The following is a 14064-nucleotide window of genomic DNA, read 5'->3' on the forward strand; positions in this document are numbered from 1 at the left end:
AATCCCTACACGGTTTCCTTCCTCTCCAGCAACTGAGTTCGGAAGGAAGCCTGTATCTTTCTAGTGACTGGGTGTATTGATACACCATCCAAAGTGTAATTAATAACTTCACCAATCTCAAAGGGATATTCAATGTCTGCTTTTGAACTTTTTTACCCATCCGCCAAAGGTGCTCTTATCATATATCCTGATGCCTAGTCACCTTACCTCTATACATATCTACCTCTATCACTCCAGTATCCCTGCACATTGTAAATATGGTGCTGGATCTGACTGACCTTGTGCTTACTAACTTTCTTGTGTTCTTCTTATTTCTTATGTAGTTTTAGTATTACATTGTTATTGTTGACTGCATAGTTAGGTTTAGAGCTTGCAAGGTATTTCACTGTACTCGTGCACATGACATAAAAACTTTGAACTTCTTTGCAAGGCATTGGAAAATCTCCCAGGTCTTTGTGGTCAAATCTGTGTTTGAAATTCACTGCTCGACTGAGGGTCCTTACAGATAGTTGTATGTGTGGGGTACTTCTTAATGTTCATGTTAACTCCTGAACTTATTTAGGCTTGAAAAAACAAAGGGTTGGAATCGTAATTGCCTAATTCATACTTAATTAATTTGTACAAATTTCAAAAAACACAATTTCACTTTGACATTATGGGGTATTGTGTGTAAGCCAGTAACACAAGCATCTCAATTTAATACATTTTGAATTCAGGCTGTAACACAACTGTGGAAAAAGTCAAGGGGTGTAATACTTTCAGAAGGCACTGTATCCAGAATTATCAGGATGTGTATAGATCCGAGACACTCTAGAAGTGAGTTACAGCACAATACAGCCCTACCAAGCAAAAGGCAGTAACTGCTCATAGCATTGAACTGAGAAGATTTTATTTTATTTACCTTGGTTTCACAGTAACTTTATGCAGTTACTGCTAACATCAATCAATCAATCAATCAAATTTATTTATAAAGCCCTTCTTACATCAGCTGATGTCACAAAGTGCTGTACAGAAACCCAGCCTAAAACCCCAAACAGCAAGCAATGCACGTGTAGAAGCACGATGGCTTGGAAAAACTCCCTAGAAAGGCCAGAACCTAGGAAGAAACCTAGAGAGGAACCAGGCTATGAGGGGTGGCCAGTCCTCTTCTGGCTGTGCCAGGTGGAGATTATAACAGAACATGGCCAAGATGTTCAAATGCTCATAGATGACCAGCAAGGTCAAATAATAATAATCACAGTGTTTGTAGAGGGTGCAACAGGTCAGCACCTCAGGAGTAAATGTCAGTTGGCTTTTCATAGCAGATCATTCAGAGTATCTCTACCGCTCCTGCTGTCTCTAGACAGTTGAAAACAGCAGGTCTGGTACAGGTAGCACGTCCGGTGAACAGGTCAGGGTTCCATAGCTGCATGCAGAACAGTTGAAACTGGAGCAGATGCACAACGAGGTGGACTGGGGACAGCAAGGAGTCATCAGGCCAGGTAGTCATGAGGCATGGTCCTCGGGCTCAGGTCCTCAGAGAGAGAGAAAGAAAGAGAGAAAGAGAGAAAAAGAGAGAATTAGAGAGAGCATACTTAAATTCACATAGGACACCAGATAGACGGGAGAAATATTCCAGATATAACAGATTGACCCTAGCCCCCCGACACATAAACTATTGCAGCATAAATACTGGAGGCTGAGACAGGAAGGGTCGGGAGACACTGTGGCCCCATCGGACGATACCCCCATTTTCTCCAAAACACAACAGAGGCAGCATACTTGTCCACATGATTAAGCATACAATTTAATGTAGCAAAAAATACATTAACACATTTTTGACCAAATGAGCAGTAACTGCCTTTTTGCTTGGTAAGGCAAAATAGTACATGAAGCAAAACTGCTAAACATAACATTGGTATAACAGTATTACAGGTTGGGCTACTAAAGAAACCCGTTATCTAATCAATGTATGTGTGTATTTATAGTCGCCATTCAAATCACAGCCTTTAATGTTAGCTAGGTTTCCATCCAACTGGAGACAGATTTTCATGCGAATATTCTAAAATCAACATGAAAACAATATCCTGATATGTAATACCCCTGTCTGTTAGGTTTATGTACTCTTGTTTGTATATTTCTTTTTTTGTATTTGTTGTGTTCATAACAACAAAAAACAAAACAAAAAATCCGCATTTTCCCACCAGAGATGTTTCAATCAAATTGACTTGTTGCAGATAAAACTGTGTGTGATGACGTAGTGCACATAAAAATAACATTTGCGGTCACAAAAAATAAAGTTAAATGGGTTTCCATCGCATTTTCAACTCTGATGGTTTAAAAAAAAACACGTTGAGTCATTTGCACACTTCCGTATTGGCACGTGTGGTCTAGCCAACAGCGCACATTTTGCCTACATAATGAGATTATGTACTAAAGAGCGAGATTATTTGTATTTATCAAACGGCAACCAAGCATTATGATCATGTCACTAGAACAAGACTCTCGATATTTATTGGAAATGAGTATCAAACTCATCACATGGCACTTTCACCACCCAGTGAAGTTCATTATGTATTTAATCTGCAGCCTAATAAACTGCATGCTTTCCTGATTTACTTCAATATAATGGCAATTATATCAATATTTTTCCCATAATTCATTTTACCGACACAAAAATATCCCACCTTGTCGACAATACAAAATACGCTAGACATTTGGAAAGTTTACCATACATTTTTCGGTTTCCATCAGACCGGTCATGACATTTTATCCGACAAGTAGACTACTTTACTCGTGTAAAAAGGTTGGCTGGAAACCTGTTTGAGAGATGATCTGCTCGGTCAACAGTTTGCCTGCTGATAGAATAAGAACTGGACCAATAAATCTGTAAATAACTAATTAGTTAACGTTATAACCGCCTAATTAAGGTGTCTTCAACATCCTAACACAACATCAAACGAGCCCAGAGACTCCCATTGAGTTGGTCACGGTAAACTACAGCCCTAAATGAGGATCTAATTAATTTACTAAAAAAGGAACAAGAAGGCGGAGTCTTGTCTCCCCCTCGGCGGACATCCTTTTCCCATCCAGCCCTTTACTGGCTCTTTAGAGCCTCATTAGCTAGGACAGGTGCAGCCACCCTCTCTACCCTCCTCGCCGTCCTATTGATGTGCGCTGCTTTTGTCCAATCAAAAAGCTTCAATTCAACTTTGTGGGTGGGGGTAAACTTTAAACTGTGTATATGTTTAGTGGTGTTAAAGCTTTGCATTGAAATGGGATGACACAAAATAGTCAATGTATTGCTGTGTTGTTAATAAGAGAAGGACAATAGGCTTCTTTAGTGTTCACACTGAACACATCCTCAGTGGTGTCTGGTATTCAGTGTCAAACTCATCTACCCATACACATTGGGTCATCCTGTGTCAAATGTAAATATCCTCACATTTGCTATCATTAGTCATAGAATACTGCTAAATGACAACCAATTTCTTATGTACCTTACCTTAATAAGATTATTGCCCATATTTTACCATTCAAAACTACCTGTAATCAAAGAGAGAAACTTCAAAATGTCATGTCCAACATCCCATTCAAGAAGAGTTTGGTTCCTGTATATTTTAAAAATATCTCCAACTATTTGAAAGGATGATCCGAGGTCCACAGTAAAAATACAAAGTGAAACAAATCCTGAAATAATATTTGTTTATTAATTACACAACAAAACAAGAGTCAAAAAAGTACAAATGTAGCTAAACATGCATTCAAAACTCTTGAAATGTTAAAACAATAAAAAATGTCAAACAAAAGCAAATCAAAAAATGTATTCCAGTAGCCAATATTGTTCTGTTCTGCAAACAAAAACAAGTGCTTTTTGTATGCTTTTACATTAACTAATTTTCTGACATACTGTAGCCATTCCATTATGTGACAGTGCTATAGTATTTCCTGCTTCATTATATTGACAGTTGTCAATTTGGATAATCAATGCCGCTTGTTGTCCGTCTCTTTTCTAGCTCCACCCTCCAACAGCCAGCTCCCTCCCTCTGTGTCAAACTCGGTATGTGGTAGCAATATGCCTGGGGACAAGGTTACTCGTTGTAGCGTGCCAGTTTGAGGCGGGGAATGATGTTCATGGACTGCAGCTCCTGGAAGAGCAGTTTGCAGGCGTAGGGTATCCGTAACGAGGACACGTGACAGGAGGACTTACAGTAGTGGCACCTGGAGACACACATATCAAATACTTTATTGGTTGTAAGCAGTTAAATCTGCAGCTACAGTACAAGGAAACAGATCCTTGGCATCAAGGTCAAGTCTGACGACTATTATACAGAATCACAGACGGACCAAAAAGGACACTCACCACCCGGAGTATCCCAGCAGGCCACACTGACCGCACACGTCCACCTCGAAGGCGTCACTGGAGATCATGAGGCGCTCCAGCAGCAACATGCTGGCACCGTAGCCAATCAGACAGTCACGTTCCATCTCCCCCAGACGTAGGCCTCCGTCTCTAGAGCGCCCCTCCGTGGGCTGTCTGAGGTGAACAGCAGCATTTGACACAGCAGGTAAGATGGGAGGGGGGTCAGGTATGGCTCATGGATTACTTTCTGTACTTAGTGGACAAATTATTTTTAAGTTTCAATATGACAGAGTACAAAACTGTAATATTAGATAGGGGAGGTATCATTCAAACACAAACAAGTAGACATTTTGGGGTCTATGGTATTACTCCATCACCAACCATTTGAAAAAAGGTGCCAAAATGGCATCCTGAGTAAAAGTTAGCCAAACTCTGTATATAACTTTTTTGGATTTATCTTACCTGGTGAGCACAGCTCGGGGGCCGCGGGCTCTGGCGTGCATCTTGTCCAGCACCATGTGCTTTAGTTTCTGATAATACACAGGTCCAAAGTAGATATAGGCCTCAATTGGCTCTCTGAGGGAGAGAACAACCCATCAAATTCTGGGACTTCACAGATAGCGCAGTGTTTCTCAATCCTAACCCCTGGGGACCCAAACAGGTGCACATTTTTGTTTTCGCCAAGACACCGGATTCAAATCAAAGACCTGATGAGTTGAATCAACTGTTAGTGCTAGTGAAAAAAATACAATGTATACCCCCGTTTGGGTCCCCAGGACAAGGATTGAAAAAACAGAGCTAGAGAATGGCTATAATAGCGGACACTCAGTGGCCAGTTTATTAGGTACACCCATCTAATACCGGGTCGGCACACCACTTTTGTACTTCGCCATTATGTGGCCTGCCTGTCAGCTTGCACAATTCTTGCCATTCACCTTCGACCTCTTATCAACAAGCTGTTTTCACCCACAGGACTGCTGCTGACTAGGTTTTTTTTGTTTGTCGCACCATTGTCGGTAAACCCTAAACACTGTCGTGGGTGAAAAGCACAGGAGGCTGGCCGTTTCTGAGATACTGGAACCAGCGCGCCTGGCACCGACGATCATACCAAGCTCAAAGTCGCTAAGGTCCCTCGTTTTGACCATTCTAATGCTCAATCGAACAATAACGGAATTCCTCGATGCCTGTCTGCCTGCTTTATATAGCAAGCCACAGCCACCTGACTCACTGTCTGTAGGAGCAAACCATTTTTCATGAAAGGGGTGGTCTGCCTAATAAAGTGAATAATACTGTTAAATCAGTGGATACAGAAGTCATGTTCGCAGCTATGCTGTAATGCTCATACATGATGTATACATTGATAAATACAACTAGCCTGGTTAAACCAGACTGAACAATGGACTAACCATTGTTTCACTTCTTGTATCAAACAGTACAATTTAACCAGGCTAACATACACTCATCCATTCCATGTCTCCTACTCAAAACATGTCTGTGTGTTTACCCAGTGATGCCCGAGGTGACGTAATCCTTGCCCTGGTAGTTGTACCCATAGCGGATCAGGTCCTCGCACACGTCCTTTACCTTGCTGCCCCCGAAGGCCGTGCCGTAGTGGAACCTCCCGTCCATCACCCCCGCTTTACCAGCCAGCAGCTCAATCAGCTTCCCCACCTGGTGGAGGAGATTGGTGTCTAATGAATAGGACCCTAACAGGGCAAAAAAACTGACTGAAAATGGGAGGGACTACCTGAACTTGTCCAATAAGGAATGCTAATTTTCTAAACATTTTGCTACGGTGTACCCTAATGAATACAACTCGTCTCATCACAATCATTTCAAGACAGTACATAAACTCAGCAAAAAAATAAATATCCCTTTTTCAGGACACAGTCTTTCAAAGATAATTCGTAAAAATCCAAATAACTTCAGATCTTCATTGTAAAATGTTTAAACACCGTTTCCCATGCTTGTTCAATGAACCATAAACAATTAATGAACATGCACCTGTGGAACGGTCGTTAAGACGGTAGGCAATTAAGGTCACAGTTCTGAAAACTTAGGACACTAAAGAGGCTTTTTGACTGACTCTGAAAAACACCAAAAAGAAAGATGCTGCTCATCTGCGTGAACGTGCCTTAGACATGCTGCAAGGAGGCATGCAGATGTGGCCAGGGCAATAAATTGCAATGTCCGTACTGTGAGCACTTTTAGCGCCCTGTAGCGCCTAAGACAGCGCTACAGGGAGACAGGACGGACAGCTGATCGTCCTCGCAGTGGCAGACCACGTGTAGCAACACCTGCACAGGATTGGTACATCCAAACATCACACCTGCGAGACAGGTACAGGATGGCAACAACAGGAATGCATTATCCCTCCAGCAGTGCTCAGACTGTCTGCAATAGGCTGGACTGAGGGCTTGTAGGCCTGTTGTAAGGCAGGTCCTCACCAGACATCACCGGCAAAAATGTTGCCTATGGGCACATTTTTTTGCTGACCAGTCAGGACTGGCAAAAAGTGCTGACGAGTCACGGTTTTGTCTCACCAGGGGTGATGGTCGGATTCATGTTTATCGTCGAAGGAACGAGCATTACACCGAGGCCTGTAGTCTGGAGCGGGATCGATTTGGAGGTGGAGGGTCCGTCATGGTCTGGAGCGGTGTGTCACAGCATCGGACTGAGCTTGTTGTCATTGCAGGCAATCTCATGTGGTACCCTTCCTGGAAGCTCATTCTGACATGACCCGCAAGAATGACAATGCCAGCAGCCATACTCATTCCGTGCGTGGTTTCAAGCAAGACAGGAACGTCAGTGTTCTGCCATGGCCAGCGAAGAGCCCGGATCTCAATCCCATTGAGCACGTCTGGGACATGTTGGATCAGAGGGTGAGGGCTAGGGCCATTCGCCCCAGAAATGTCCTGGAAGTTGCAGGTGCCTTGGTGGAAGAGTGGGGTAACATCTCACAGCAAGAACTGGCAAATCTGGTGCAGTCCATGAGGAGGAGATGCGCTGCAGTACTTAATGCAGCTGGTGGCCACACCAGATACCGACTGGTACTTTTGATTTTGATCCCGCCACTTGTTCAGGGATACATTCCATTTCTGTTAGTCACATGTCTGTGGTACTTGTTCAGTTTGTGTCTCAGTTGTTGAATCTTATGTTCATACAAATATGTTTACGTTAAGTTTGCTGAAAATAAACACAGTTGACAGTGAGAGGATGTTTCATGATGATAATGAACACAACTGTGTAAGATTAGATAAAAGAGCAATAACAGTTGTGTTGTAGAGCATTTACTGTTACAGGCCTACAGGTTCAGTGGTTTATGTCCTTATTTTAATGAGACCAATTTAGAACTGGCTAACCAGTGTGTGCATTCTCTAGCTAATCAATAACTTTGATTGATTAATTAAGGGCCAGAGAGAAACAAAAACCCAGCAGGAGTGTGGCTGTTGTGGGATGTGCAGAGCAGTAGCTACCACTAAGGTCACAGGCAGACGGACCCTCTGACCTCTAACTTTAGCACATATGATCATCCTCGCCGGCCAACCATTAATGTGTCCTGTCCATGACAACGCTAGCCAATGAAAAGGGACTACTGTCAACAAGGCAGAACAAATTAAACTGTATATAAAACAAATGTAAACAGAGACAGTGTAAGTGCTTAATTCAAGTTCTCTAATTCGCTTGACACCCAAAAAAACTATGAAAACGTGCCTGATATTCCAAGAATTGATTAGTGTTGGGCCAGCCTGGGTTTAGTTTATGGTGTGATTAACATTGTAGCCAATATAGACCATGGCAATTGCTGTGGTGAGTGAGAAGCGCATCTGTATCGCTCATAGAATAAGAAACACTTTCTTTGATCGTTCTCTATCCCCCTCTGCTCTGATAGACATGAGCCTGTAACTTTCATCCCACCAATGTTGCACGTAATTTATTTCCTTATAGAATCATAGCCGTGGGAAGGGTGTTGGAGGTGCCCCAGCATGCTTGATAAATTGAAATACATTTGCCAAAGTTAGAATTACTGCTGTCTGTTCAGAAAGAAATTCAATAATGCTTCTTTAAAAAATTGCCCAGCTGTGGATTGTGTTTAGCTCAATAACAAGGCATAGCCTAGTTGGGAACGGGCAGCAAATCTGTCAGTGTCGATGATGATGGGGCCGAAAAACATGGCTGACGTTTTACATTCTCCCAACCAATTGTGCTATTTTGTTAGTTTTTTAGCACAACTTATTTTTTAACTTATTATGTACATAATGTTGCTGCTACCGTCTCATGACGGAAAATAACTTATGGACATCAGAACAGCGATTACTCACCGCGGACTGGAAAAAAAAGTTTTCCTTTAACGAGTCCGACGAGAAGGATATCCTGCTTTCACGGGAACAGGCCCAGATACCCGCCTTTTGCAAGAAGAAAAGATTGAGGAAAAGGGGAGCAGATCGGGCAGCCTCCTGAGAATCTGGAGACGAGCGAGTAAACTCCCACTGCCACCCATTCTTCTTGCTAACGTGCAATCATTGGAAAATAAAACGTATGACCTAAGATTAAGATTATCCTACCAACGGGATATTAAAAACTAACATCTTATGTTCCCCTGAGACGTGGCTGAATGAAGATGCAGACAATAGAGCTAGCAGGATTTTCCATGCACCGGCAGAACAGAGACTCTACCTCTGGTAAGACGAGGGGTGGGTGTGTGTGCATGTGTCAATAACAGCTGGTGTGCAATGTCTAATATTAAATAAGTTTAAGGTATTGCTCGCCTGAGGAAGAGTACCTAATGATAAGCTGTAGACCACACTGTCTATATTATTCGTAGCAGTCTACTTACCGCCACAGAACGAAGCTGGCACTAAGACCGCTCTCAACCAACTCTACAAGGCCAAAAGTAAACAAGAAAATGCTCACCCAGAAGTGGCGGTCCTAGTGGCCAGGGACTTTAATGCAGGCAAACTTAAATCAGTTTTACCAAATTTTTACCAGCATGTCACATGTGCAACCATAGAAAAATAAAATCCTAGACCACCTCTCCCCCACCCTCCATTTGGCAAATCTGACCATAATTATATCCTCCTGATTCTGGCTTTTAAGCAAAAACTAAAGCAGGAAGAACCAGTGACTCGCTCAATACGGAAGTGGTCAGATGACAGATGCTACATTACAGGACTGTTTCGCAAGCACAGACTGGAATATGTTCCTGGATTCATCCAATGGCATTGAGGAGTACACCACCTCGGTCATCGGCTTCATCAATAAGTGCATTGACGACATCATCCCCACAGTGACTGTACGTACATATCCCAACCAGAAGGCATGGATTACAGGCAACATCCAGTTAAAGGCTAGACCTAACGCTTTCAAGGAGTGGGAGAATAATCGAGACGCTTATAAGAAATTCCGCTATGCCCTCAGATGAACCATCAAACAAGCAAAGCATCAATACAGGATAAAGATTGAATCCGACTACACCGGCTCTGACAAGGCTTGAAAACGATTACGGACTACAAAGGGAAACCCAGACATGAGCTGCCCACTGACGCCAGCCTACAAGACAACTGTTACGTTCCCCAGATTATGTGTTGTAGTTTGTGTATTTACATGTGTTTATTTCAGGAAATGGCTTCCTGAAATCCCTCAAGCAGCTGATTGGTCGACTCCAGGGCTAATTGGAGAGCTGACCCCGCCCCCTCGTCAAGACGCAGCTGTCTCCAATTACCCATTCCTTCTGACACTATATAAAAGCCAGTGTTCTGTTCAGGGGGGAGATCTCATCTTTTTGGAGGTAGAGATTTTGCTAGAGGTAGGGATTGCTGAGATTGATTGTGATAGAGGTTGATTTTGCTGGAAAGTGGTATGTTCTGTGAGTTTGTTGCTCAGATAGTTTATTTGACATCCTTTTGTTTCTTAGTTTGTTTGAAAATTGTTTAATATTCTGTTTCATTTGTTCCCAGGGGGAAAGGGGAAGGCACCTAGGGAGTGTTTAGGCAAGAGGCCCGCGGGCATACATATACCCGTAGCATATTCGCTGTCTAGACACACTAGGTAAGACCTGGGCGGACCACCCCTTGTATTTTGGTTAGGGCACCAGGTGGTGCTAAATTAGGTAAGTAGTGGGTAGGCAGGTAAGATAGGAGAGGGGGGGGGCTTTGAGATTTACTTTCTTTGCTTTGGTTCCGTCCAGCCCCTTTTCCCCATATTACCGTGTAAAGGAATAAAGTCCTTGTAAACGGTACCACATTCTGCCTGTTGTCATTCTTACTTGCACCTACAGTCCATACCTTTTTCGCTTCACAGAGAGTTTAGTTGTAGCAGGGTGTTGCGTTCCCTCTTCATAGAGGCGTGCGTAACAACAACCAAAATGCCTTTTATGCTTGCTTAGAGGCAAGCTACACTGAAGCATGCACGAGAGCACCAGCTGTTCTGGATAACTGTGTGATAACGCTCAACAGGTCAACTTTCAAAGCCGCTGTGCCAGACGGATTACCAGGACATGTACTCAAAGCATGCACGGACCAACTGTCAAAAGTCTTCATTTACATTTTCAACCTCTCCCTTACCGAGTCTGTAATACCTACATGTTTCAAGCAGACCACCATAGTCCCTGTGCCCAAGGAAGCGAAGGTAACCTGCCTAAATGATTACCACCCCATGGCACTCACATCAGTAGCCATTAAGTGCTTTGATAGGCTGGTCAAGGCTCACATCAACAGCATCCTCCCGGACACCATAGACCCACTCCAATTCGCATACCGCCCCAACAGATCCACAGATGATGCAATCTCAATCGCACTCCACACTGCCCTTTCTCACCTGGACAAAAGGAACACCTATGTGAGAATGCTGTTCATTGACTACAGCTCAACATTCAACATCATAGTGCCCATGAAGCTCATCACTAATCTAAGGACTCTGGGACTAAACACCTACCTCTGCAACTGGATCCTGGACTTTCTGACGGGCCGCCCCCAGGTGGTAAGAGTAGGCAACAACACGTCTGCCACGCTGACCCTTAACACCGGGGCCCCTCAGGTTTGTGTACTCAGTCCCCTCCTGTATTCCCTGCGTGGCCAAACACGACTCCAACACCATCATTAAGTTTGCGGATGACACAACAGTGGTAGGCCTGATCACTGACAATGATGAGATGGCCTATAGGGAGGTCAGAGAACTGGCAGTGTGGTGCCAGGACAACAACCTCTCCCTCAATGTGAGCAAGACAAAGGAGCCGATCGTGGACTACAGGAAAAGGCGGGCTGAACAGGCCCCCATTGACATCGACGGGCTGTAGTGGAGCAGGTCAAGAGTTAAGTAACTTGGTGTCCACATCACCAACGAACTATCATGGTCCAAACACACCAAGACAGTCGTGAAGAGGGCACGGAAAAACCTTTCCCCACTCAGGAAACTGAAAAGATTTGAGGATCTGGGGACCCATGTAAAAAGGTTCTACAGCTGCACCATCGAGAGCATCCTGACCGTTTGCGTCACCGCCTGGTACGGCAACTTCTCGGCATCTGACCTTAAGGTACCACAGAGGGTAGTGCGAACGGCCCAGTACATCACTGGGGCCAATGTTCCTGCCCTCCAGGACCTAAATAATAGGTGGTGTCAGAGGAAAGCCCATAAAATTGTCTGAGACTCCAGTCACCCAAGTTAGACTGTTCTCTCTGCTACCGCAGGTTCCGGAGTGCCAAATCTAAGACGACAAGGCTCCTCAAAAGCTTCTATCCCCAAGCCATAAGACTGCTGAACAATTAATAAAAATCACCACCGGACAATTTACATCGACCCAAACCAACCCCCCCCCTTTGTGCACTGCTGCTACTCGCAGTTTGCTTGTTATCTATGCATAGTCACTTCACCCCCACCTACATGTAATCTCAACTAGCCTGTACCCCCGCACACTGACTTGGTACCGGTGCCCCCTGCATATAGCCTCATTATTGTTATTCTTAATTGTGTTACTTTTATTTTAGTCTACTTGGCAAAAAAATGTTTTACCAACAGTGCAGTTCAAGAAGAGTTAAGGGCTTGTAAGTAAGCATTTCATGGTGAAGTCTACACTTGTTGTATTCGGCGCATGTGACAAATAAAGTTTGATCTGAATTGAACAGCATGCAGACAAAAACAGGCCTTTTGCAATATTTCAAATACAGGTTGGCAAGCAAATGGATCCTACTGAAAAAAAACTAAATCGGTCTTTAGGCTACCAAGACAGAAGCTTCTTCCAACTTCCAAATAGGTCTATTGAACGAACAGCATTATTTTACAAAGTAAAACAAGAGAAGCTTTTGGCCATCACTGGTGAGTGAGCTGCGCATCATTGGGTGAGTCAGTGAAACTGGAACTGAAATGTCCTCTTCATATTGTACAATATTTCTGTCTTTACACACCTAGGCCTAGACTATTGATGGATCCAAGACAAGGTTGTTTTTGTTGATCTCAGATTGTCAGTGTTAATGTAGCCTGTAATTTCAATCACTTGAGGTATTAAAAAATATTCTGCTCAAGTCTCCAGTCTTCTAAAATGATGTAGAATTGCATGAAATGCGTTTCTCCAGAAAACCGTCCTCTGCAAAACATGCTGCAGGCCGGCCTCGACAACAGGCTCAAACACTACTAACCTCTTACCACCTACGCAATAATCATGTGAAATGTAGTCGAGTGCTCAAAACAAACCCCCGCGGCACACTATATGGAAAAGAATAACGAAGATGGAAGGCGATAACAGCTGCCATTACAATTTACATCTGCAAAGACATGGCCCCAATTTACACGGTCGAGAAATAGGGGTTTCGTGAGTTGGTTGCAACACTCGACCCAAGGTACCAAATTGATATGGGACACGTATTAATGCCGAAATAACATGCAAACCAGGGACCGTAGCGACGCCTCCTGCACTGAGATGCAGTGCCTCATATCGCTGCACCACTCGGGAGTCCAAACCCAGCCAATGGACATGTGTTCTGGAGGCCAATGATACTCCAGCCAATAGAGTAGGGGGAATAATGAGCACTTGGTCTCAAAAAAGGGCCAATTGAAACTTGAAGAATGAGAGTTGGGCTTCTGCTTGTGTATCAAAGAAATTAAGTGGAGAAAGTGAGTGAGAGCTGTCGAAGGCTTTGGGGGCTAGGTTTTAAACTATAAACTCTGAACAAAACAATTCATTTTTTACACAAGTTAAAAGCCAGGTGAACCTTGGGATATTTTGACATTTCACATTCAGTTCCCATGAGTGGGTCCTTGTATCCCCCAAAGCAAATAATAGGTGATGTTGAATTGTGTGGTGGTACCGTACCGTCATTCTGGAGGGGTAGCCGTGCGGGTTCATGATGATATCAGGGCAGATGCCCGAGTCACAGAAGGGCATGTCCTCCTGAGGAACGATAAGGCCACATACACCTGTCACAAACCACAGAGAGGGAGATAGAGTTAGAGGCCCAAATGTAGGTACAGATTATACTGGATATTTAGCATAAGCATATCAGCATTTTTAATGCGTGGATGAAAAGTACACACTGTAATCAATAAGATATGCTATAGTGAGTGAGTGAAGTGAGCTTGCAATGCTGAAGTGTCTTTATACGCTTTAAGTCCATTTCAAGAGTTTCTAGCCACGTCTCTGAAGCGTTTAATTGCCAGTGGCTTGCGCTTTTAATTTCTGCCTCCGATTACTGCTTCTAGCGAAGAATGCTAAAAACACCAATAACCAAAGA

At 43.6% G+C, this 14064-nt stretch overlaps 1 protein-coding gene across 1 annotated transcript in view; it reads right to left on the reverse strand.

The window, feature by feature from the left end:
• Positions 1 to 3667: 3667 nt before the first annotated feature.
• Positions 3668 to 14064, reverse strand: part of polr3b (polymerase (RNA) III (DNA directed) polypeptide B) — a 39574-nt gene continuing 29177 nt past the window's right edge. The window contains exons 24-28 of the mRNA XM_042301639.1: positions 13647 to 13750; positions 5847 to 6013; positions 4805 to 4918; positions 4343 to 4516; positions 3668 to 4200 (exon numbers count right to left, since the gene is read on the reverse strand). Coding sequence (XP_042157573.1) covers positions 4071 to 4200; positions 4343 to 4516; positions 4805 to 4918; positions 5847 to 6013; positions 13647 to 13750 — 689 coding nt within the window. The 3' untranslated portion in view covers positions 3668 to 4070. The remainder of the gene's footprint in view (positions 4201 to 4342; positions 4517 to 4804; positions 4919 to 5846; positions 6014 to 13646; positions 13751 to 14064) is intronic.

This window comes from Oncorhynchus tshawytscha, linkage group LG19, assembly GCF_018296145.1.
Source record: "Oncorhynchus tshawytscha isolate Ot180627B linkage group LG19, Otsh_v2.0, whole genome shotgun sequence".
Taxonomy (NCBI): domain Eukaryota; kingdom Metazoa; phylum Chordata; class Actinopteri; order Salmoniformes; family Salmonidae; genus Oncorhynchus; species Oncorhynchus tshawytscha.